Source organism: Dendrobates tinctorius, unplaced genomic scaffold (genome assembly GCF_039654945.1).
Source record: "Dendrobates tinctorius isolate UK_male_01 unplaced genomic scaffold, ASM3965494v1 ptg000035l, whole genome shotgun sequence".
Taxonomy (NCBI): Eukaryota; Metazoa; Chordata; class Amphibia; order Anura; family Dendrobatidae; genus Dendrobates; species Dendrobates tinctorius.
In genome coordinates this window covers 27,534,025-27,558,446 of record NW_027361703.1, presented here as the reverse complement: position 1 = coordinate 27,558,446, position 24,422 = coordinate 27,534,025, and the positions used below count along the sequence as shown (strand labels likewise).

The 24,422-nt window shown below is 47.1% G+C and overlaps 1 protein-coding gene across 7 annotated transcripts in view; it reads left to right on the top strand.

The window, feature by feature from the left end:
* ANKRD26 (ankyrin repeat domain containing 26) overlaps positions 1-24,422 on the top strand; it is a 202,187-nt gene that overhangs the window by 160,007 nt on the left and 17,758 nt on the right. For all 7 annotated transcript variants that reach the window (XM_073573361.1, XM_073573365.1, XM_073573364.1 and 4 more), the window contains 2 exons: positions 13,438-13,515; positions 14,766-14,900. In XM_073573361.1, coding sequence (XP_073429462.1) covers positions 13,438-13,515; positions 14,766-14,900 — 213 coding nt within the window. The remainder of the gene's footprint in view (positions 1-13,437; positions 13,516-14,765; positions 14,901-24,422) is intronic.

Here is a 24,422-nt window from a genome sequence, read left to right as displayed (position 1 = left end):
TGCAGGGTCCAGCAGGTCACATGAAGCTCCATCTGAGCCAGCCAGCAGAAGCCGCAAAGGCCCAGACAGGATCACCGGCCGGGATCCCCTCCTGGCCTCACATCCCCACATAGTCCTTCCCAGCAGTCGCCCTCCCGTGCCTCCTGACCCGAGTCAGGTGAAGCGTTCTCGGATGTGTCATCCGAAGGGATCTTAGAGCTGGACGCGGACATGAAGGTTACGGTACAGAACCTCATTGCTGCGATTTACCACACCTTCGAAATCTCAGACTCCCCTGCGAAATCCTCAGAACAGGAGGTTTCGTTCAGACGGGCAGAAACACCTTCCAGGGTCTTCGCCTCCCACTCTGAGTTTGGCAAGATCCTTACCAGGGAAAGAGAAAATCCGACCAGGCGCCTTCAAAGAGGGAAGCGCCTCGGCATGCTGTACCCGTTTGCCAAGGAGCTCACCAACAACTGGTCTGCTTCCCCCTCGGTAGACGCACCCGTGTCCAGATTGTCTAACAGCACGGTCCTCCCGATTTCAGGTGTGGCGTCACTAAAGGATTCGAATGATAGGATTATAGAATCCTTAGCAAAGCATACGAAGCGGCTGCGGCGGTGCTAAGCCCAGCCTTCGCTTCCTCTTGGGTAGCGAAGGCCATAGCCACTTGGGCAGAGGATCTCTGCAGGGGCATCCTAGGTAAGGCCCAACCAGAGCAATTGTCCGAACTGGCCAACCAGATCTCCCATGCAGGGGATTATCTGCTCTCTGCCTCCTTGGATGTCACGTCTTGCGCATTTCAGGCGTCAAGCAGCGTTGTGGCAATCCGACGTACAATTTGGCTCAAGGCTTGGCAGGCGGATTTGAATTCAGATAAGTCTCTTACCAATCTGCCTTTTCAGGGAGCGCGTCTCTTCGGATCCCAGATGGATCAGATTATTTAGGACGCCACTGGAGGTACGAGTTCCCTCCTCCCTCAGTCCAAGCCTCGCAGACCTCCGCTAAAACGTCAGCTTCGGCCCTTTCGGACATTCCACCGTTTCAATACGGCAGACAACTTCTCTAACCAACAGAAAACGCAGGTACGCCAGGATAGAAAAAAGGCGTCTTTCAGACCCACTCCCTCCAGGCGATCTCACTACTCCCAGGGCAGAACCTCCGGATCCAGATCTGGACAGTCCACATCAGCATGACTATCAACGAACCCCCGAGAGTCCTTCCCAATTGGGAGGTCGACGTCTTTTCTTCAGAGACGGCTGGCTTGCCTCAGTAGAGGACGCTTGGGTCAGGGAGGTGGTATCATCAGGATACAAGATAGAGTTCATTTCTCGTCCCCGGGATCGTTTCTTCGAGTCCCAACCTCCAAAAGATCCTGTCTTAGTTCCGGGGTTCTTTGCGTCCATCGCCTCTCTCCTCACTTCTGGAGTGATCGTGCCCGTCCCCGAGTCAGAACGGTTCACAGGGTTTTACTCAAACCTGTTTGTGGTACCGAAAAAAGGCGGTACAGTTCGCCCCATCTTGGACCTCAAGTTACTCAACAAGACAGTCCGACTGCGTCATTTCCGAATGGAGTCTCTGGTCGGTAATCGCTTCCATAGAGACGCAGGAGTTCATGTGTTAAATAGACATTCAAGATGCCTATCTACATGTTCCCATATTCTCCGGCCATCAGAAATTCCTGCGATTCGCCAGGAACATTACCAATTCGTTGCACTGCCGTTCGATCTCGCCACCGCACCCAGAGTACTTACGAAGATCATGGCAGCGTTGATGGCCTTGTTGAGAATCAAAGGTCTCGTTCTTTTTCCGTACCTCGACGACATTCTGATCGAAGCTCCATCCTTTCATCAAGCTCGCCAAAGTCTTACCATCGTCCCCGACACCCTGTCCAATTTCGGGTGGCTCATCAACAAAAGGAAGTCCTGCCTTTTTCCGACACAACGTCTTGTGTTTCTGGGTCTATTGTTCGGCAATCGTCTATCGAAGGTTTTCTCCCACAAGAAAAGACTTGCTCCCTGCAGCGGGATGTGCGAGCGCTGCATATCTTACGACTTCCATCTCTCCGGACAACCATGAAAGTCCTGGGAAAGATGGTGGCAGCGACAGAGGCGGTTCCCTTTCCCAATTTCACTCCAGACCCCTCCAACACGCCATACTGTCTCGGTGGAACAGGTCTGTTCTTTCCCTGGACCGCCCATTTCGTCTTTCATACCGGGTCAAGCAGTCCCTCAATTGGTGGCTGATGTCTCCTCTCATCTCCCTAGGACGGCCATTCCTTCCTATTCACTGGCAGATTGTGACAACGGATGCCAGCCTCCTCGGCCGGGGGCAGTGTTCCGCAGTCACACTGTTCAGGGTCGATGGTCGATTCAGGAGTCAGCTCTGCCGATCAACGTCCTCGAGATACGAGCGATTTATCTGTCTCTTGTTCACTGGGAGAGGCTTCTCAAGGACCTGCCTATCCGGATTCAGACAGACAATACCACAGCGGTGGCATATGTCAACCGCCAGGGGGAACACGGAGTGTCTCAGCCCTGGCAGAAGTGTCCAAGATTCTTCATTGGGCAGAGCTTTCAGTCCCGGCAATATCCGCGGTGCACATTCCTGGCGTGGACAACTGGGCCGCCGATTTTCTCAGCCGCTAGGGTCTAGTGGCGGGAGAGTGGTCCCTACGTCCGGAGGTATTTCTTCAGCTATGCCGTCGTTGGGGAACCCCGGACGTAGACCTGCTAGATTCTCGCCTCAACAGGAAAGTTTGTATCCAGGGCTCGAGATCCTCTCGCAGTGGGCGCCAGCGCTCTGGCCATTCCTTGGTCGCAGTTCAAGCTCCCCTACCTATTCCCTCCTCTGCCTCTTCTTCCCAGGCTGTTGAAGAAAATCAAGGCGGAAGGAATTCCAGTCACTCATCGCCCCGAATTGGCCCAGAAGGGCTTGGTTCACGAACATCGTCAACCTTCTCGCGGACGCCCCCTGGAAGCTTCCAGACAGGGCAGATCTGCTGTCTCAAGGTCCGATTTGCCACTCCAATTCTCGGCCACTCAATTTAACGGCGTGGCTGTTGAAACCGAGGTTTTGAAACGATCAGGCTTTTCGGATCGAGTTATTCATACTATGATCCGGGCCAGAAAGCCATCGTCTTCCAAAGTTTATTACCATACCTGGAAGGCCTATTTCACTTGGTGCGAGTCCACCGACATTCTGCCCATACATTTTTCGCTCCCTTCTGTCCTGGAGTTTCTTCAGGCAGGGCGTGATGCAGGCCTTGCCCTCAGCTCTTTAAAAGGTCAAGTTTCGGCGCTGTCCATTTTATTTCAGAAGACGTTGGCCTCCCGTCCTCAGGTCAAAACCTTCCTTCAAGGAGTGGCTCATACGGCTCCTCCGTACCGAGCACCCGTAGATCCTTGGGATCTTAATCTGGTTCTTGAGGCTCTGCAAGGTCCTCCCTTTGAACCTCTCAGGGAACTTTCCCCTATCCCTCCTTTCATGGAAAGTAGCCTTCCTAGTGCCCATCGCCTCCATCCGTCGCGTGTCGGAATTGGCGGCCCTCTCTTGCCGCTCTCCTTTCTTGGTACTCCTCTAGGACAAGGTAGTTCTGCGGCCTCCGCCCGCTTTCCTTCTTAAAGTGCTGTCCACTTTCCACCTGAATGAGGATACTGTTCTCCCGTCCTTTTGTCCGGGTCCAGCTCGTCCTCGGGACCGCTCCTTGAATGAGCTGGACTTGGTCAGGGCGATGAAGGTCTACCTAGCTAGGACGACTTCTTTGCGGAAGACAGACTCTCTCTTCATCCTTCCAGATGGGGTGCAGAGAGGTCAGCCGGCCTCCAAAGCTACTATTGCTCGCTGGATCAGATCGGCAATTTTGGAGGCCTACCGGGTCATACATCGATTGACCCCTCCGGGAATTAGAGCTCACTCTACCCGGGCAGTGGGTACCTCCTGGACGGTGCGCCACAGAGCTTCCGCGCTGCAGCTTGTAAAGCTGCAACCTGGTCATCGGTTCACACATTTGTGAAATTCTACAAGGTCCACACCTACGCTTCGGTGGATGCCAGCCTAGGTGGAAGGATTCTGCAGGCAGCGGTGGTGAGTCCGCAGGCCTGATGGAAGTTTGCTTTCCCGCCCCAGGGACTGCTTTGGGACGTCCCATGGTCTCTGTGTCCCCCAATAAGGCGAACGAGAAAACAGGATTTTTGGGTTGCTTACCGTAAAATCTGTTAATCGGAGCCTTCATTGGGGGACACAGCACCCTCCCATGTTCTGCAACTCCTGTTCTTATGTTTGTTGGTTATTTACAGTTGAGTTGTCCTGTTTTTCAATCTATTCTGTTACTTCTCCTACTGCTTTCTCACTAACTGAGGAATTTCCTGCCGGTCGGTGGGGTGTACACTGCGGAGGAGGAGCTAACCCTTTTTTTGTGCATAGTGTCAGCCTCCTAGTGGCAGCAGCGTACACCCATGGTCTCTGTGTCCCCCAATGAAGGCTCCGAGAAACAGATTTTACGGTAAGCAACCCAAAAATCCTGTTTTTGCGCATATAACATGTTTTTATTGAAAAATACATAAATTTTGTTTTCATTCAAAATGGGAGTCATGCATTCCAATATCGGTATGCTGCCGCATGATCTGAAAAAACAAAAATACAAATAAAATAAACACCTTAAAAATACAACCCAGAATCATAAAGAAGAAAAACAGCAGCTCATAGAGGAATCTATTACAGTTGGCTTATAGAGTAATCTGTAGCTTATAATCGACATTTAAAACAAAAGGTTTTAGTGTGTTTAATTTTTTAATCCATTGTAGCTCCTTAATCTTCAATAATTTAATTCTATCTCCCCCTCTTCTCAAAGGTGGAATACAGGGCCGGACTGGGACAAAAAAGCAGCCCTGCCACACAGACTCTACCAGCCCACAAACTATAACACTCCTCACCCCGATCAGTGAATTTTTGCTTTACTTTGTCATCCCCTCATCACTCTCCTAAAAGGAGATATTTGAAGACCCACATGTGAATGGCGCCACAGTGCGTATGATCGACAACAGCTGCATTTACATGGTGCTCTACAGAGTTCTGATTTTCAGGATCATGAAGGTCCCAGCAGTCGGATCTCCAGGAATTGGAAAGTTATCCCCTGTCCAGAGGAGAGGGGATTACTTGGGATAATCCATTTAAACAACTTTTCCAATATTTTATTTGGCCATAGTAATATTAAAAATACTAAACCGATATTGACCCTCGCAAAGTCCAATGTCGACAGGAGAAGTGGTACTGTGCAGTTCATACAGGGCCGGCTCCAGGTTTTTGTGGGCCCCGGGTGAAAGTCTCAGTGGGCCTCTTTAACACGTAGCACAATTCATAAGGCACAGATACAGCAAAGAAATATAGGTATACAATGCCAAAGATTTCACTTCTTACATTACATGACTGATATCTATTGTACATTCTATAATAGGTCAGAAACCAGACAGTATTGTCCTCCATACACTTTTGGGCACCACATAGCGCTCCATACAGAATAACATGCCCCATATATTGCTCCATACAGTATAATGAGCCCCATATATTGCTCCATACAGTATAATGAGCTCCATACAGTATAATGAGCTCCTTATATTGCTCCATACAGTATTATGGGCACCACATAGTGCTCCATACAGAATAATGAGCCCCATATATTGCTCCATACAGTACAGTATTATGGGCAGCACATAATGCTCCGTACAGAATAATGAACCCCATATATTGCTCCATTCAGAATATTGAGCCCCATATATTGCTCCATAAACTGCAATGAGCCCCATATAATGCTCCATACAGAATAATGAGCACCGTATAATGCTCCATACAGAAAAATGAGCCCCATATATTGCTCCATTCAGAAAAATGAGCCCCATATAATGCTCCATACAGAATAATGAGCCCCATATAATGCTCCATAAAGAATAATGAGCCCCATATAATGCTCCATACAGAATGAACCCCATATAATGTTCCATTCAGAAAAATGAGCCCCATATATTGCTCCATACAGAATAATGAGCCCCATGTATTGCTCCATACACTGTAATGAGCCCCATATAATGCTCCATACAGAATAATAAGCCCCATATAATGCTCCATTCAGAAAAGGGAGCCCCATATAATGCTCCATACAGTATTATTGGTACCGCATAGTGCTCCATACAGTATACTGAGCCCCATACATTGCTTCATACAGCATTATGGGTACCATATAGTGCTCCATACAGAATAATGGGCCCCTTATATTGCTCCATACAGAATAATAAGCCCCATATAATGCTCCATTCAGAAAATGATCCCCATATAATGCTCCATTCAGAAAAATGAGCCCCATATACTGCTCCATACAGAATAATGAGCCCCATATAATGCTCCATACAGAATAATGAGCCCCATATATTGCTCCATACAGAATGAGCCCCATGTATTGCTCCATACACTGTAATGAGCCCCATATAATGCTCCATACAGAATAATAAGCCCCATATAATGCTCCATTCAGAAAAGGGAGCCCCATATAATGCTCCATACAGTATTATTGGTACCGCATAGTGCTCCATACAGTATACTGAGCCCCATACATTGCTTCATACAGCATTATGGGTACCATATAGTGCTCCATACAGAATAATGGGCCACATATAATGCTCCATACAGAATAATGAGCCCAGTATATTGCTCCATACAGAATAATGAGCCCCATATAATGCTCCATACAGAATAAGCCCCATATAATGCTCCATTCAGAAAAATGAGCCCCATATACTGCTCCATACAGAATGAGCCCCATATAATGCTCCATACAGAATAATGAGCCCCATATATTGCTCCATACAGAATAAAGAGCCCCATATAATGATCCTCATATATTGCTCCATGCAGTATAATGAGCCCCATATAATGCTCCAAACAGTATAATGTGCCCCACATAATACTCCATACAGTATAATGAGCCCCATACCTTGCTCCATACAGAATAGGCCCCATATAATGCTCCATATAGAATATGATGGGCCCCTTATATTGCTCCAAACAGAATGGGCCCCATATAATTCTCCATATATAATGGGCCCCATATGAGTCTCCATATGATGCTCCAGTGTATGATGGGCCTCAAATATTGCTCAAAACAAAAAAAAAAAACGAACTGAAATCCTGACCTCTCCTCGCTGGCCGCTGCGTTGCCCCGAACCCCTCAACATCAGTGTCTTCCGGCTCTCTGCACTGTCACTGTTCAGGCATATGAAACCGCACAGTCAGAAGACACCGCAGCGGAGGAGCGGGAAGAGGTAAGAATCACAAGTGCATAAAAGCCCAGCAGCACCTGTATATACATCACCACACCAGCCCCACAGCATCTGTATATACATCATCATTCCAGCCAGGACCCCCCAGCCCTTGTATATACATCTCAGCCTTCATCTCATCAGACCAGGCAGACGGCGGCCGCCCCCCCCCCAGCCCTTGTATATACATCATCAGCGCAGGGAGATGGTGCCCCCCCAGCCCTTGTATATACATCATCAGCGCAGGGAGATGGTGCCCCCCCAGCCCTTGTATATACACATCAGCGCAGGCAGATGGTGGCCCCCCCAGCCCTGCCCTGTGTATATGTATGTATGTATGTATATATGTATATGTGTGTATATATATATATATATATATATATATATATATATACTAATATATATATATATCCATCACATCAGTGCACTGACTGCAGGCAGATAGCGGCCCCCTGTATATACATCCACATCAGTGCAGGTAGATGGCGGCCCCCCAGTCCCTGTATATACATCCACATCAGCGCAGGCAGATGGCGGCCCCCCAGTCCTGCCCTGTATATACATCCACATCAGTGCAGGCAGATGGCGGCCCCCCAGTCCCTGTATATACATCCACATCAGTGCAGGCAGATGGCGGCCCCCCAGTCCTGCCCTGTATATACATCCACATCAGTGCAGGCAGATGGCGGCTCCCCAGTCCTGCCCTGTATATACATCCACATCAGCGCAGGCAGATGGCGGCCCCCCAGTCCTGCCCTGTATATACATCCACATCAGCGCAGGCAGCTGGCGGCCCCCCGTCCCTGTATATACATCCACATCAGTGCAGGCAGATGGCAGCCCCACAGTCCTGCCCTGTATATACATCCACATCAGCGCAGGCAGATGGCGGCCGCCCAGTCCTGCCCTGTATATACATCCACATCAGTGCAGGCAGATGGCGGCCCCCCAGTCCCTGTATATACATACACATCAGTGAAGGCAGATGGCAGCCCCACAGTCCTGCCCTGTATATACATCCACATCAGTGCAGGCAGATGGCGGCCCCCCAGTCCCTGTATATACATACACATCAGTGAAGGCAGATGGCAGCCCCACAGTCCTGCCCTGTATATACATCCACATCAGTGCAGGCAGATGGCAGCCCCCCCAGTCCTTGTATATACATCCATATCAGTGCAGGCAGATGGCAGCCCCCCCCAGTCCTGCCTTGTATATACATCCACATCAGTGCAGGCAGTCCCTTTTATAAAACTGTAATTTCATCATTAGATAATGATCTACTTGAGAGATTTACCACAAGGTCTGATCCTTTTTCTTGTCCGCTGCTGGTCTTGTAGGATTGGTTCGTGCTCTCTGACGTCTTTCTTTTTTGTCCACGGTGATGTTTCCACCCTTCTCTTCTGGACCTCCGTTACATTCCTCCAGACTGAGTTTCTTTGTTTCTAGAAAAATCGCCAGTATTTCAAAAATCAAAAAAGTCATTTTTAGCAGATTTTGTGACTTGATAATAGAATTAAATTATTGAAGATTAGGGAACTACAATGGATTAAAAAATTAAACCCACTAAAACCTTTCGGTTTAAATGTCGATTACAAGCTACAGATTACTCTATAAGCCAACTGTAATAGATTCCTCTATGAGCTGCTGTTTTTCTTCTTTATGATTCTGGGTTGTATTTTTAAGGTGTTTATTTTATTTGTATTTTTGTTTTTTCAGATCATGCGGCAGCAGACTGATATTGGAATGCATGACTCCCATTTTGAATGAAAACAAAATTTATGTATTCAATAAAAACATGTTATATGCGCAAAATCTGGTTTAAAATTTTCTTTTGTTATTACTATGATATTTTTTATTTATTTACTTTTTATTTTTTCTATTGTGGTGAATGCGCCTATATTGGGATTTGAACGGTTTCTTGGAACAAAATATCCATTTTTTTGGGAGAGGTGGAGTGTGGGGCCTTTAGCGAGGTTCACCACTTCTCTTCCCCAATTTGGGTGTAGGTTACTTATCCCAGCTAATGGGAGGTGTCCCTATTACCTACATGGATGAATCCACTTACCGTGAGTCCCTTTTGCTATATGCTACAAAAATGGCATTGTATTCATCTTTTTATTATTTTTTTATTTATTCTTTTCTTTATTGAATTTATTTTGATTTTCTGCGCTATCTATATATCTGAATTATGTCAGATGACGTTATTCTTTATCAAACAAAAGATGCACACAGACTTGCGCTGGATTTCTTTCCCCCATTAAAGATGGCGCCGACACCGATAGTGTGCTAGTGCGCATGAATGGGATTAATGTGATGCTTACATGCTGGACTTCCGGTCCTGCGCACTGCGCAGTGTGAGACGCCGATACATGGCGCCATTACAATGGTTACTATGGGGTGAGTCATGCTCATTTATATCTTAATACAGCTGCCGCTGATTTGAAATTCTAGGACATTACTAGATATTAATGGTGTTTAAGGGGAGATTAATATCTTTCCACCGATTGAGGCACTTTTGCACATTGCACTATAAATGCACTTTTTGATTGTTATTCATGTTTTGTAGAACTATGTATTGCACAATGTACATTATCTAATTGTTTGTAAATACCTGTATGATTAGTGAGCTTTAAATAGCACTCACTTTGCATTGTTACACTGCTTGAGAAAGGTCCACAACTCCCAGGACCGAAACGTTGCTGTATGGGCAACTAGCCAGATGGGCTAATAAATAGCACTTTGACTGGAATTCTTTTGGTGTGCTGCTTTCATCTTGAGGACTAATATATACAGTACAGACCAAAAGTTTGGACACACCTTCTCATTTAAATAGTTTTCTTTATTTTCATGACTATGAAAATTGTAGATTCACTCTGAAGGCATCAAAACTATGAATTAACACATGTGGAATTATATAATTAACAAAAAAAGTGTGAAACAACTGAAAATATGTCTTATATTCTAGGTTCTTCAAAGTAGCCACCTTTTGCTTTGATTACTGCTTTGCACACTCTTGGCATTCTCTTGATGAGCTTCAAGAGGTTGTCACTGGAAATGGTTTTCACTTCACAGGTGTGCCCTGTCAGGTTTAATAAGTGGGATTTCTTGCCTTATAAATGGGGTTGGGACCATCAGTTGTGTTGTGCAGAAGTCTGGTGGATAGACAGCTGATAGTCCTACTGAATAGACTGTTAGCTGTTTTTTTCTTGCCATAATACAAATTCTAAGTAAAGAAAAACGAGTGGCCATCATTACTCTACTCTAAGAAATGAAGGTCAGTCAGTCCGAAAAATTGGGAAAACTTTGAAAGTGTCCCTAAGTGCAGTGGCAAAAACCATCAAGCGCTACAAAGAAACTGGCTCAAATGAGGACCGGCCCAGGAAAGGAAGACCAAGAGTCACCTCTGCTGCGGAGGATAAGTTCATCCGAGTCACCAGCCTCAGAAATCGCAGGTTAACAGCAGCTCAGATTAGAGACCAGGTCAATGCCACACAGAGTTCTAGCAGCAGACACATCTCTACAACAACTGTTAAGAGAAGACTTTGTGCAGCAGGCCTTCATGGTAAAATAGCTGCTAGGAAACCACTGCTAAGGACAGGCAACAAGCAGAAGAGACTTGTTTGAGCTAAAGAACACAAGGAATGGACATTAGACCAGTGGAAATCTGTGCTTTGGTCTGATGAGTCCAAATTTGAGATCTTTGGTTCCAACCACCGTGTCTTTGTGCGACGCAGAAAAGGTGAACGGATGGACTCTACATGCCTGGTTCCCACTGTGAAGCATGGAGGAGTAGGTGTGATGGTGTGGGGGTGCTTTGCTGGTGACACAGTTGGGGATTTATTCAAAATTGAAGGCATACTAAACCAGCATGGCTACCACAGCATCTTGCAGCGGCATGCTATTCCATCCGGTTTGCGTTTAGTTGGACTATCATTTATTTTTCAACAGGACAATGGCCCCAAACACACTTCCAGTCTGTGTACGGGCTATTTGACCAAGAAGGAGAGTGATGGGGTGCTACGCCAGATGACCTGGCCTCCACAGTCACCAGACCTGAACCCAATCGAGATGGTTTGGGGTGAGCTGGACCGCAGAGTGAAGGCAAAAGGGCCAACAAGTGCTAAGCATCTCTGGGAACTCCTTCAAGACTGTTGGAAGACCATTTCCGGTGACTACCTCTTAAAGCTCATCAAGAGAATGCCAAGAGTGTGTAAAGCTATAATCAAAGAAAAAGGTGGCTATTTTGAAGAACCTAGAATATAATACATTTTCAGTTGTTTCACACTTTTTTGTTAATTATATAATTCCACGTGTTAATTCATAGTTTTGATGCCATCAGAGTGAATCTACAATTTTCATAGTCATGAAAATAAAGAAAACTATTTGAATGAGAAGGTGTGTCCAAACTTTTGGTCTGTACTGTATGTATATATACAGTGGGGAAAAAAAGTATTTAGTCAGTCAGCAATAGTGCAAGTTCCACCACTTAAAAAGATGAGAGGCGTCTGTAATTTACATCATAGGTAGACCTCAACTATGGGAGACAAACTGAGAAAAAAAAATCCAGAAAATCACATTATCTGTTTTTTTTTCATTTTATTTGCATATTATGGTGGAAAATAAGTATTTGGTCAGAAACAAGCAATCAAGATTTCTGGCTCTCACAGACCTGTAACTTCTTCTTTAAGAGTCTCCTCTTTCCTCCACTCATTACCTGTAGTAATGGCACCTGTTTAAACTTGTTATCAGTATAAAAAGACACCTGTGCACACCCTCAAACAGTCTGACTCCAAACTCCACTATGGTGAAGACCAAAGAGCTGTCAAAGGACACCAGAAACAAAATTGTAGCTCTGCACCAGGCTGGGAAGACTGAATCTGCAATAGCCAACCAGCTTGGAGTGAAGAAATCAACTGTGGGAGCAATAATTAGAAAATGGAAGACATACAAGACCACTGATAATCTCCCTCGATCTGGTGCTCCACGCAAAATCCCACCCCGTGGGGTCAGAATGATCACAAGAACGGTGAGCAAAAATCCCAGAACCACGCGGGGGGACCTAGTGAATGAACTGCAGAGAGCTGGGACCAATGTAACAAGGCCTACCATAAGTAACACACTACACCACCATGGACTCAGATCCTGCAGTGCCAGACGTGTCCCACTGCTTAAGCCTGTACATGTCCGGGCCCGTCTGAAGTTTGCTAGAGAGCATTTGGATGATCCAGAGGAGTTTTGGGAGAATGTCCTATGGTCTGATGAAACCAAACTGGAACTGTTTGGTAGAAACACAACTTGTCGTGTTTGGAGGAAAAAGAATACTGAGTTGCATCCATCAAACACCATACCTACTGTAAAGCATGGTGGTGGAAACATCATGCTTTGGGGCTGTTTCTCTGCAAAGGGGCCAGGACGACTGATCCGGGTACATGAAAGAATGAATGGGGCCATGTATCGTGAGATTTTGAGTGCAAACCTCCTTCCATCAGCAAGGGCATTGAAGATGAAACGTGGCTGGGTCTTTCAACATGACAATGATCCAAAGCACACCGCCAGGGCAACGAAGGAGTGGCTTCGTAAGAAGCATTTCAAGGTCCTGGAGTGGCCTAGCCAGTCTCCAGATCTCAACCCTATAGAAAACCTTTGGAGGGAGTTGAAAGTCCGTGTTGCCAAGCGAAAAGCCAAAAACATCACTGCTCTAGAGGAGATCTGCATGGAGGAATGGGCCAACATACCAACAACAGTGTGTGGCAACCTTGTGAAGACTTACAGAAAACGTTTGACCTCTGTCATTGCCAACAAAGGATATATCACAAAGTATTGAGATGAAATTTTGTTTCTGACCAAATACTTATTTTCCACCATAATATGCAAATAAAATGAAAAAAAAAACAGACAATGTGATTTTCTGAATTTTTTTTTCTCAGTTTGTCTCCCATAGTTGAGGTCTACCTATGATGTAAATTACAGACGCCTCTCATCTTTTTAAGTGGTGGAACTTGCACTATTGCTGACTGACTAAATACTTTTTTTCCCCCACTGTATATAATATATTATATTATATTTAGTGTGTGTGTGTAGATATATAGTGATATTCCATATGCCAGTTGTAGATGTCTTTAAGTCTATTTACTTATTCCCATAGATGCGCAATCGAATGGAGGATTTGCTCACAAGTTTGCAGTCAACCAAAATTGGTTTAGAAGAGAAATTAAACCAGCAGGTAATTTGGGATTTATTCTATTCACTTTTTATTCATAGTTTGTGAAAAATGTTTTCACTGTTAAATTATTCATGTTTCACTGAAGTCAGAAGTTGTGATTCGTGGGGTCTTGAATTGGAGATATCTATGTTACTATTCTCTCCGAGGATCTGTTTATACCAAGGAAGGTGACGGTCACTAGGCGGTATTCTCTGCGTCTGGAGGAGAGAATGTTTTTCCACCAACATAGAAGAGGATTCTTTACTGCTAGGGCAGTAAGAATCTGGAACTCCCTGCCTGAGGAGGTGGTGATGGCGAACTCAGTCGAGGGGTTCAAGAGAGGCCTGGATGTCTTCCTGGAGCGTAACAATATTGTATCTTACAGTTATTAGGTTCTTTAGAAGGACGTAGATATGGAGATGTATTCTGACGGAATATAGGCTGAACTGGATGGACAAATGTCTTTTTTTGGCCTTGCTAACTATGTTACTATGTTAGAGCCCCATCTGTCGCTAGAACGAACTGCTGATCTAAGAAAGTATACCCCTTTCTCTCCCAGCAGTGTTCTACAGTAGTACTTTGCTGCTTGTCCAGCGATGAAGCCTGGTCATAATCTGCCTGTAGCTTTTATGCAGTCAAGTGTTGTGGTAGAAATCAATTTTGGGCCAAATGGCATGGTAGTCCAATAATAGGGGCTTTATCATACCACAATGCTATGTACAGTACTTAATTTTTACTGTGGGGGCCGACAGACTCCCTTTAAGGGGCTTTACACGTACCACTTATCTGCAGTATTGGTGATAACTTACTGATCAGTGGGGGTCCGACTGCCGGGACCTGCACCGATAGGCAGAACGAGAAATTTTAATCCTTTGGAGCCATTTTTAACCTTGCTTAAAAAACAGAGCAGCAGGTCGGATGCCAAAGCATTGTATATGGGGCTGCTAAAAAAAAAGCCAAGCGCTGCTTGAAGAGGAAGCCAGGGCTGCAGCTGATCTAACTTCCTCTATGAAGGCGGGGACAGTGACGCCAGCGCTGATTGGCTGCCAGGCTCACATATCATAACAAGTGCACATGACACCGCTGGAACGTCACCGGTACAGGAGGTGAGTATTAGAGTTTTTTATTTTATCGGAAACTGCAATAATGTTATCTCTGTGAACCCGGTCTTAAAATAAAATTATCGATGTTTTTTTAAGCCTTGTAGACAAATATGATGTTTCCTACTGCTAGAATGTGATTTCACTATACGTGTGTGTTTTATGCTCCAGGTCCATAAACAGTCCGCTTTGTCTCAGAGTGCACAAGACTCCCACAATCTTTGGGAGACGGAGCTAAAATCAAGATCACAAATAGGTGTCCGCTTGGCAGAGCTTGAAGGATTAAATGCTAATTTAACTGACCAGGTAAAAATCTTCTTTTTCCTTAATGTCTTCTTCAAATTGGCCAACATGGGACAAAAATGATGTAGCAATTTCACCTTTTTAAAGTTACAATCCTATAAGTGAATGCCGACTCCTTAACAAGCCTTTCAGCATGACCATTAGCTGAGCCTGACACTTGTCTGCAGACAGCCGTTTCGTAATTTCCTCTCATTTGAACACCAAGCAGAAAAGATCCAGCGTGGAACATTCATTTATTGGATGCAAGTAAAATATTCTGTAGTATAGTACCGGTCACGATATAATGGCATAGCTGGGGGGTTTGCTTGGAGCCTTAGTCATGGTCTATATCCTGAGTATCTATTTCCATCCCATTTATTTCTACACAGAACGACCAATAATTAACATACTGCCTACAGAAAAAAATTGATAAAAACAATATGTATCAAAAATACCACAAGTATTAAAGAAAAATGCCTTAATATTGCAATATGAGGTTTTGTCAAATATTTAAAGGGAATCTGTCACCAAATGTTTGCTACCTCATCTGACGTCAGCAGAAAGGAAACAAAAAAAAAAAAACCCTGATTTCAGCAATATTTACTGAGTTTACCAGTTGTGATACAGTTTTTAGATATAGCATCTTGCAGAATTCAGAAAACGTATCCCGCCCACATCCCTGATTTACAGCGTTCTGTATTTATTGTATGCTAACAGTAAGCTGCTAATCAGTGATGGAGGTGGGGTTGGACCACGATGCAAGTGGACAGCTAGTCCAGGCAGTGATAATCTCCTGGTGATAAAACACTGTATTGTATTAAAACAACTGCACTAATAAGTGATACATCACAGAAATCAGTGTCTCCGCTCCTACCTAATGCTGCGCTCGGATTACATAGCAAACACCTGCTGACATATTCCCTTTAAATATTAGATTATTTTCTTTAATATTGGTGGTATTTTTGGTACATTTTGTTTTTATATCTTTTTCGTAGGTAGTATGTTAATCTCTGTTTGGCTACACAAAGCGCATAATCATTAACGAATGTGATTAAAACAGAGACGGCCACACTCAGACTATAGGCCATGAGTAAGCCTCCAAGCTGAAACGCATAGGTACGCTACCATACTGTGTCTCCAGTACTATATTATGGAGTATTTTATTCACATCCAATAACTGAAGTTTTATTTACCCAGGATTAATTGTTCACCGCTGGATCTTTTCCCCTTGCTGTTCCATTGTGTGAGGTCTTACTCTGACTCAGTCTGTGTGAGGCTTCCTGAAATCCCTTATTCAGAGTACCTAGATTGGTAGCCTGACACATCCTACTTTTTGTCTACGTGCCCTCATCAGTTCTCCACATCTTTATCCCTGACCTGTCTGGTGTGCTCCTTGATTTTCATGATGTTTTTTGATCCCTAATGTTATCAAACCACAGAGGTCTTCCAAGAACAGCTGTAGTTATACTGAGAATAAATTACACATTTGTGAACTCAATTTTCTATTATGTGATTTCTGGAGGCAATTGGTCACTCAGAATTTCTCCTTCGTCTCATTGGGGGACACAGAGACTGTGGGGTGTATGCTACTGCCGTGTGGAGGCTGACACTAGGTATACAAAAAACAAGTTAGCTCCTCCTCCGCCGCGTACACCCTCGCCCTGATAGCAGGCGGAAACCAGTTTTTTTGCTTAGTGTCTTATGGAGGCACACGCAGTCTGGATCTCTCCAGACCATTTTTTTTTTCTAGTTTACCATGAAGATAAGACAGGGGCAACGCATCCTATTGAAAGGATCCGATTTCCCCAAACCAGCAACGGGCGACCACGTGCGAGTGTCCGTCCACGTTTCCTTTCCCACGACGTGGGACACTATGCCAGACTTAGCCCTGTCCACCCCTAGGTATTGAAACCATGGGCTTGCACAGAGGCACAAGACTAGTCTGTGCGGCCCCCACTGCTCCACCAACGCATGACGGCGGTGCTGCATGGCGGCGGATGGTCCCTCTCCTCGCCCCTGCAAGGCGGACGGAGCTAGGGTGCCTGCACCGTCGTCCTAAACGGAAATACCTCAGGTGCTGGCTATCGAGCTGGAGCGCAGGTATGAGCTGGAGAGGGCCCTGGGCAGCGTTTTTCAGAGGGCTTACCCCCGGGTGGAGAGGCGCTGCAGGAGTCAGGCGGCCATTCAGCTGGGGGGGGACAGTCTTTAGAATGGCTAAAGCCCGGCTAATCAGTTCGCATTAATCCCCCCCCCTTCCTTCCCTCCCTCCCTCCGCTCCTCTAACCTTCCGCGCGCCGTCACTTCTCTCCTCCCTCCTGGTACCGGTGCGGTCCGGGAGACTCAGTGGGTCCGGGGAGCCGCCAGCAGACGTAGTGGCATGGGACGTCGGATCGTGGGGTAGCGGTCCGCCAGCATATCAAGCGGGCGGACCGCCTCTAATGTAGCCCGCGGCTTCGGCCTGGGCCGCGGGCAGAAGTTCCGCCCTGGGCGCGACGTCATATCCGGCGCCGCCCCCCGTGACCAGAGCGGGCGCCAGATAAAATTGAGGCCCCGGCTGCAAAGCAGGGTAGGCCGCGATCATAGAAGACTCGCAGCTTACCCAGGAGTGAAGCAGCAGGCTGACTGCAGGAGCACGGGGAGAGACACGCAGGAGCGGGTAAGTGCGACCCCGTCCCGGAGCCACACTAAGGCATTACAGGGTTACCCTCCTCCTCCTCTCCCCTCGAACCTTAAAAGGAATTTTTTTTTTTTTGGCCTACTCCAGCAGTATGTCTGCAAAAGGAAAAACGCACACGTTCCTTTATGCCGCATGCGTTTCCTGTGGGGTTATGTTCCCACGAGCGCAGACTGTTAAGTTATGTGAAGCCTGCGACTCTGAACGCGCCCAGGAGCCCTCCCCTGCGACAGAGCCCAGGGGTCTGGATCCCCCAGAATGGGCGTTATCACTCTCTCGGTCCATGGTTTCGCTCACGAAGGCGATTGAGACCCTTCAGGCCCCGGATACGAGTAGAGACGACGGTTCGCCTGTTTGGGAGGGTTCATCCACCTCACAAGAGCCTCCGGCCTGCAGGGGCCGTACTCTCTCTAGGCAGACGCACAGGAAAAGAACCCATACTGCGTCTCCAGGCCCCTCCGGTGCCTCAGCATCCGCGAGTGCGGCGTCTCGCTCACCGTCACCATTTTCTGGGAGCGAGCAGAGTTCAGGTGATGACGTGGAGGAATCCTTGGACCTGGATACCCAGGGGTATCGGGAGACGGTAGACAGTCTTATTGAAGCGGTCAATCAGACTCTGGGTATTGAGGATGATGTCTCCCTTACCGCAGGTCATAAGGTATCCTTTAAGAAGGCCAGGAGACCACATAGAGTGTTTAGCACTCATACTGAGTTCGAGGACATAGTGCAGTGGCACAGAGAACGTCCAGACAAACGTTTTTCAGGACAAAAAACGCTAGAAACGAGATATCCGTTCGCATCAGAGCTCTGTAAGAAATGGGCGGAATCTCCGGTGATGGATCCCCCAGTGTCACGCCTGGCCTCAAGATCCTTGTTGTCAGTGCCTAGTGGTTCTTCCATTAAGGACCCCATGGATAGACTCATAGAGGGTTTAGCTCGCTCGGTGTATGAGGCATCCGGATCAGCGCTCTTTCCTTCTTTTGCGGCAACGTGGGTAGCCAAAGCCATCATGTCATGGTCAGATTCTTTGAATAAGGTCCTACAGGATAGAGAATTGCCGACGGAAGTGGCTGAGGTAGCAAGTCAGATCGTGATGGGGGGTGACTATTTAATTAATGCATCTGGATGCGGCTAATGGCGCGGCACTAGCGGCGGCAAATGCAATCGCCATTAGGAGAGCCTTGTGGTTAAGGCTATGGCGGGCTGATTCGATTTCTAAGAAGTCTTTGACTTCCCTGCCTTGTCAGGGTAATCGGCTATTTGGGGAGAAATTAGACAAACTCATTTCAGACGCTACAGGGGGAAAAAGCAGCTTTCTTCCACAACAGAAGATTAGACTGCCATTTCGTCAACCTCAGGCGCGCTTTCGAGCATTTCGCACCCCCGTGTGGATGGCAACGGCCAGTACCCCCACCCCAGCTCGCTATAGCCAAGACAAAGAGCGTCAGGTCACGTATAAAACCAACCCGCTGGGTAGGATGCGGGGCCACCCGCCCAGGTCAAGGGGGGCCAGGTCCCAGAGGCCCTCAGCAAAATGACTCGAGGCATCCGGTGCCCGAGGACAGCAGAGTAGGCGGACGTCTGCTCAGGTTCTGCCGCATCTGGGTCGCAGTGGCGCGCAACGCATGGGTGGCAGAATTAGTGTGTTCCGGGTACAAAATAGAATTTGTCAAAGATCCGCCAAGTCGATTTTTTTTCTTTCCTGGCTTCCCAAAACGGAATCCCGGGCAGAGGCATTGCTAGGGGCCATCGAGGTGCTGCAGCGCAACGGGGTCATTGTCCCTGTACCAGAGTGCGAAAGAACCCAAGGATTTTACTCCAACCTGTTCACGGTCCCCAAGAAGGACGGAACAGTAAGGCCGGTTCTGGACCTAAAGCTCCTGAACAGGTTCATCAGAGTCAGGCGTTTTCGCATGGAATCTCTCCGGTCGGTCATATCGTCCATGGAGCACGGAGAAGATTTGGCCTCGATTGATGTCCAGGATGCCTACCTGCACATCCCCTATTTTTCCCCCGCATCAAAGGTTCCTTCGGTTTGCAATCGATGGTCGGCATTTCCAATTTGTGGCCCTACCTTTCGGGTTGACCACGGCCCCCAGAATATTCACGAAGGTGATGGCTGTCGTCATGGCCATTCTACATTCTCGGGGCATAGTGGTTTTGCCGTACTTAGACGACCTCTTAGTAAAGGGCCCGTCCTTTCGGGCAAGCGAGGAAAACGTCAGCATCACACTGGATACCCTATCTCGCCTAGGATGGTTGGTCACCCGGAAGAAGTCATCCCTTACCCCAGCTCAGAGGATCTCATTCCTAGAGATGATTTTCAACACTTCCCGAGGGTTGGTAATTCTCCCTCAGGACAAGGCTCGGGAGCTCCGGCAGGTAGTTTGAAGTCTTCAACAACCAGGCCCTCACACTATCCGGTTCGGGATGAGGGTTTTAGGGAGGATGGTGGCGGCGATGGAAGCAATTCAATGGTGGACGCGCGACTCCTTTCTTCGTCAGGGGAAGCCCTTTCCCCCAGATCAATGGTTGGTGATCACGACCGATGCAAGTCTTTTCGGTTGGGGGGCAATCTTCCGCCATCACACGGCCCAGGGGCAATGGTCGCCTCAGGAGGCTCGTCTCCCAATCAACCTGTTGGAGATTCGAGCGGCTCGGTTGGCACTGCAGCATTTTCAGCACTTGCTAGCAGGACGCCCAGTCCGGGTTCAATCAGACAATGCCACGGCAGTGGCGTACGTGAATCACCACGGAGGCACGCGCAGCAGGGCAACCATGCGCGAGATAGAGCATGTACTCCGTTGGGCCGAGAGGCACCACTCGGTAATCTCAGCAGTTCACATACCAGGCGTGGAAAATTGGGCAGCAGATTTCCTAAGCCGGCAAGGTGTCGCGGCCGGGGAATGGTCCCTGCACCCCGAGGTCTTCCAGCAGATTTGCCAACGGTGGGGGACTCCGGACGTGGATCTGATGGCCTCCAGGGAGAACGCCAAAGTGGGCACGTTTGTCGCTCGGTCTCAGGACCCGCGAGCAATCGCAGTGGATGAGTTGGTCCTACCATGGAACCAGTTTCGGCTCCCATACCGGTTTCCCCCACTGCCACTTCTCCCGAGGGTCATCAAAAAGATCAAGACAGAGGGGGTCCCAGCAATTCTGCTGGCCCCTGACTGGCCCCGTCGAGTATGGTACGCGGATCTAGTGCAGCTTCTCGCAGACGTGCCTTGGCGTCTACCGGAACGACCAGACTTACTGTCCCAGGGGCCGATCTGCCACCCGAACTTGGGGGCCCTGGGTTTGACGGCATGGCCGTTGAATCTTGGATTCTGACCCAGGCGGGGTTTGGGCGTGAAGTGGTTGCTACAATGGTTAGCGCCCGGAAGCCGGCCTCAGCGAGAATTTATCATAACACTTGGAAAGTTTTCTTTCATTGGTGTCGAGAACACGGGGTTGCGCCATTATCCTTTTCGGTCCCCAACATCCTGGCTTTTCTTCAGTCCGGCCAAGACGCAGGGTTGGCTCCGAGTTCCCTTAGGATGCAGATATCTGCCTTGTCGGTCCTTTTCCAGCGAATGATCGCTACCAATATGCAGGTCAGGACGTTCATTCAGGGGGTCTCTCATTTAGTTCCCCCCTATAGAGCACCCATAGACGCCTGGGCCCTTAACCTGGTCCTGAATGTCCTGCAGGAAGCCCCGTTTGAACCGTTACAGGAAATTTCTTTGTCATATCTCTCCAGGAAGGTTGTATTCTTGGTAGCCATAACTTCCATTAGGCGGGTCTCGGAGTTGGGAGCATTATCTTGTAGAGCCCCATTTCTGACTTTTTTTTAAAGGATAAGGTAGTCCTTAGACCACCGCCGCCTTTTCTGCCGAAGGTCGTGTCCTCTTTCCACATTAATGAGGACATTGTTCTGCCTTCGTTTTGTCCAGCGCCAGTACACCGAGTGGAAAGGGTGCTCCACACTTTAGACCTGGTAAGAACTCTCAGGAGGTACGTGGCAAGGACAGCACCTTTTCGCCAGACAGACTCGTTGTTTGTGATTCCCGAAGGGCGCAGGAAGGGGCTCGCAGCCTCACGGTCGACCATAGCCAGATGGATTCGCCTAACTATTCAGGAGGCTTACCGTATTAGAGGCGCACCGATTCCAACAGGGATAGGGACGCACTCTACTCGGGCAGTGGGCGCCTCTTGTGCGCTTTGGCACCAGGCTTCGGCAGAGCAGGTATGCAAAGCAGCAACCTGGTCCAGCCTGCACACTTTTTCTAAGCATTACAATGTGCATACTCAGGCCTCGTCGGATGCGAGCCTGGGTAGAAAAATTCTCCAAGCAGCAGTGGCACACCTTTAGACAGGAGGGCATGCGGCTTGGATCGGTGAGTTGTCCTCCCACCCATGGACTGCTTTAGGACGTCCCACAGTCTCTGTGTCCTCCAATGAGACGAAGAAGAAACATGGATTTTTGTGAGTACTCTTCGTAAAATCCTTTTTCCGATACGCTCATTGGGGGACACAGCACCCACCCTAGTAGCCAGTGGGCTCTTGTTTATTTAATTGATATGGTTTCTTTTAAAATTGTCCTTTTTCAGACATATGGTATTCTGCATTAAGGCTAATTTGTTTTTTATGTTCTACTGCTTTTGCACTAAACTGGTTTCCGCCCGCTATTGGGGTGAGGGTGTATGCGGCGGAGGAGGAGCTAACTTGTTTTTTGCATACCTAGTGTCAGCCTCCAGACGGCAGTAGCATACACCCCTGTTGTGAGTTCATTTTCCCCTTCACCATTGAGGTCTGATGAACTCCCTCCTCTGGTGAAGGAAGGTAGTGAGGCTGATTACAAAGCACCTGAGCAGAATGATGATGACTGGGTGACTGGAATTGCTGACTGGATATAAGGCAGCCGACGCCCTTCTGCCTTGCGGGTGATATCTCTGAGGGATTCTTGGAGACTAGTCTGATTCCTGCTCCTCAAAAGCTAAGTTTTCTGCGCTGCTTTTTGCATTTGTGTTTTGGTTTTGTTTTGCCTTGTTTTTCTGGATTTCTGCCTTTCCCTGCTGAGTGAGCTGAATTCCTTTTTGCTCTGTCTTCAGAAAATACCTGAGTACTGATATAGTCTTTTGAAGCCTAGCGTCTTCAGGGCTCTTTTCCCTACGGTGACTCATTCATAACAGAATCACCCGCCTCTGTTATGAATGAGTCACCGTAGGAGGCAAAAACAGAAATACTAGCTAAGTCCAGAAAACCAGAGAAGTTGGCAGCTATCGGATTGCAGACCCCTGAACCTAACAACAACAACTAGCAGTAGCCGTGGGGGGTTCCTACGGTGCCCTAGACCCCTCGATCACAGCCGGAGAACTACATAGCCTAAAGACAGAAAGGGAAATCTAAACTGCCCCAGAGCAGACCCCAAAGCAATAGGCAGCCCCCAACATATAATGATGGTGAAGCAAGATGAAAAAACACTCACACAGATAGAAAGATAGGCAGAGCAAATGATGGGGCCCAAGCTAACTAAATAGGACAGGATGGGAAAGCTGCTGTCTGCAATCCGCCAAAACCCTCTCAAAAACAAGAGCCAACAGACTGATAGGGAAAAAAGCCCTGAAGACGCTAGGCTTCAAAAGACTATATCAGTACTCAGGTATTTTCTGAAGACAGAGCAAAAAGGAATTCAGCTCACCCAGCAGGGAAAGGCAGAAATCCAGAAAAACAAGGCAAAACAAAACCAAAACACAAATGCAAAAAGCAGCGCAGAAAACTTAGCTTTTGAGGAGCAGGAATCAGACTGGTCTCCAAGAATCCCTCAGAGAAATCACCCGCAAGGCAGAAGGGCGTCGGCTGCCTTATATCCAGTCAGCAATTCCAGTCACCCAGTCATCATCATCATTCTGCTCAGGTGCTTTGTAATCAGCCTCACTACCTTCCTTCACCAGAGGAGGGAGTTCATCAGACCTCAATGGTGAAGGGGAAATGAACTCACAACACACCCCACAGTCTCTGGGTCCCCCAATGAGCGTCTCAGAGAAAAAGATTTTACGGTGAGTACTCACAAAAATCCATGTTTTATTTAGGGGTATTACACTACATTGGGCTAAATACAAATGCATGTCACAATTTTTTAGAAAACAATCCCTCATTTCCTTTATACTTCACAAAAACTTTCTACTTTGTGTTGGTATATCACATAAATATAAATTTATTTTGTTTGGATTTTGTGTGTGTAACTTACAAAAAATGTGGAAAAGTTCATAGAGTATGAATGGAGTTTCAACGTACTGAATGTATACCCAGATCTCACACACATATATATGTATACACAGAACATATCCATGCAGTGATGTATGTATACACAGAGCACATACACTCACATATACACTAATCACAGACATACATATGTATACACAGAGGACAAACAGACAAATTGGTATACACAGATCACATGCATACAGACATATGTATATATAGAACATATGCATACAGACTTAAACAGAGCATGAACTTACAGATACATGTATACTCAGACATATGTATACACGGCACATACATACAAGCATGCATAGATACATGTATGCACAGAACACATACATACATTTAGACATGTATGCACAGAACACATACATACATGTAGACATGTTTGCACAGAACACATACATACATGTAGACGTGTATGCACAGAGTACATATATAAATGCAAACATATATGTATACACAGAACACCTGCATACAGACATAAATGTATGTTACCTATTCTTCAGTTCTTCAGATGTCAGCAAAGGTCCTGAAACATTCTCAACTTCGGAAATAACACTCCTAATGCAGAACGGCTATAATCATTGTAGTTTCTGTTGTAAATGCTGGGGGCCCATAATGGT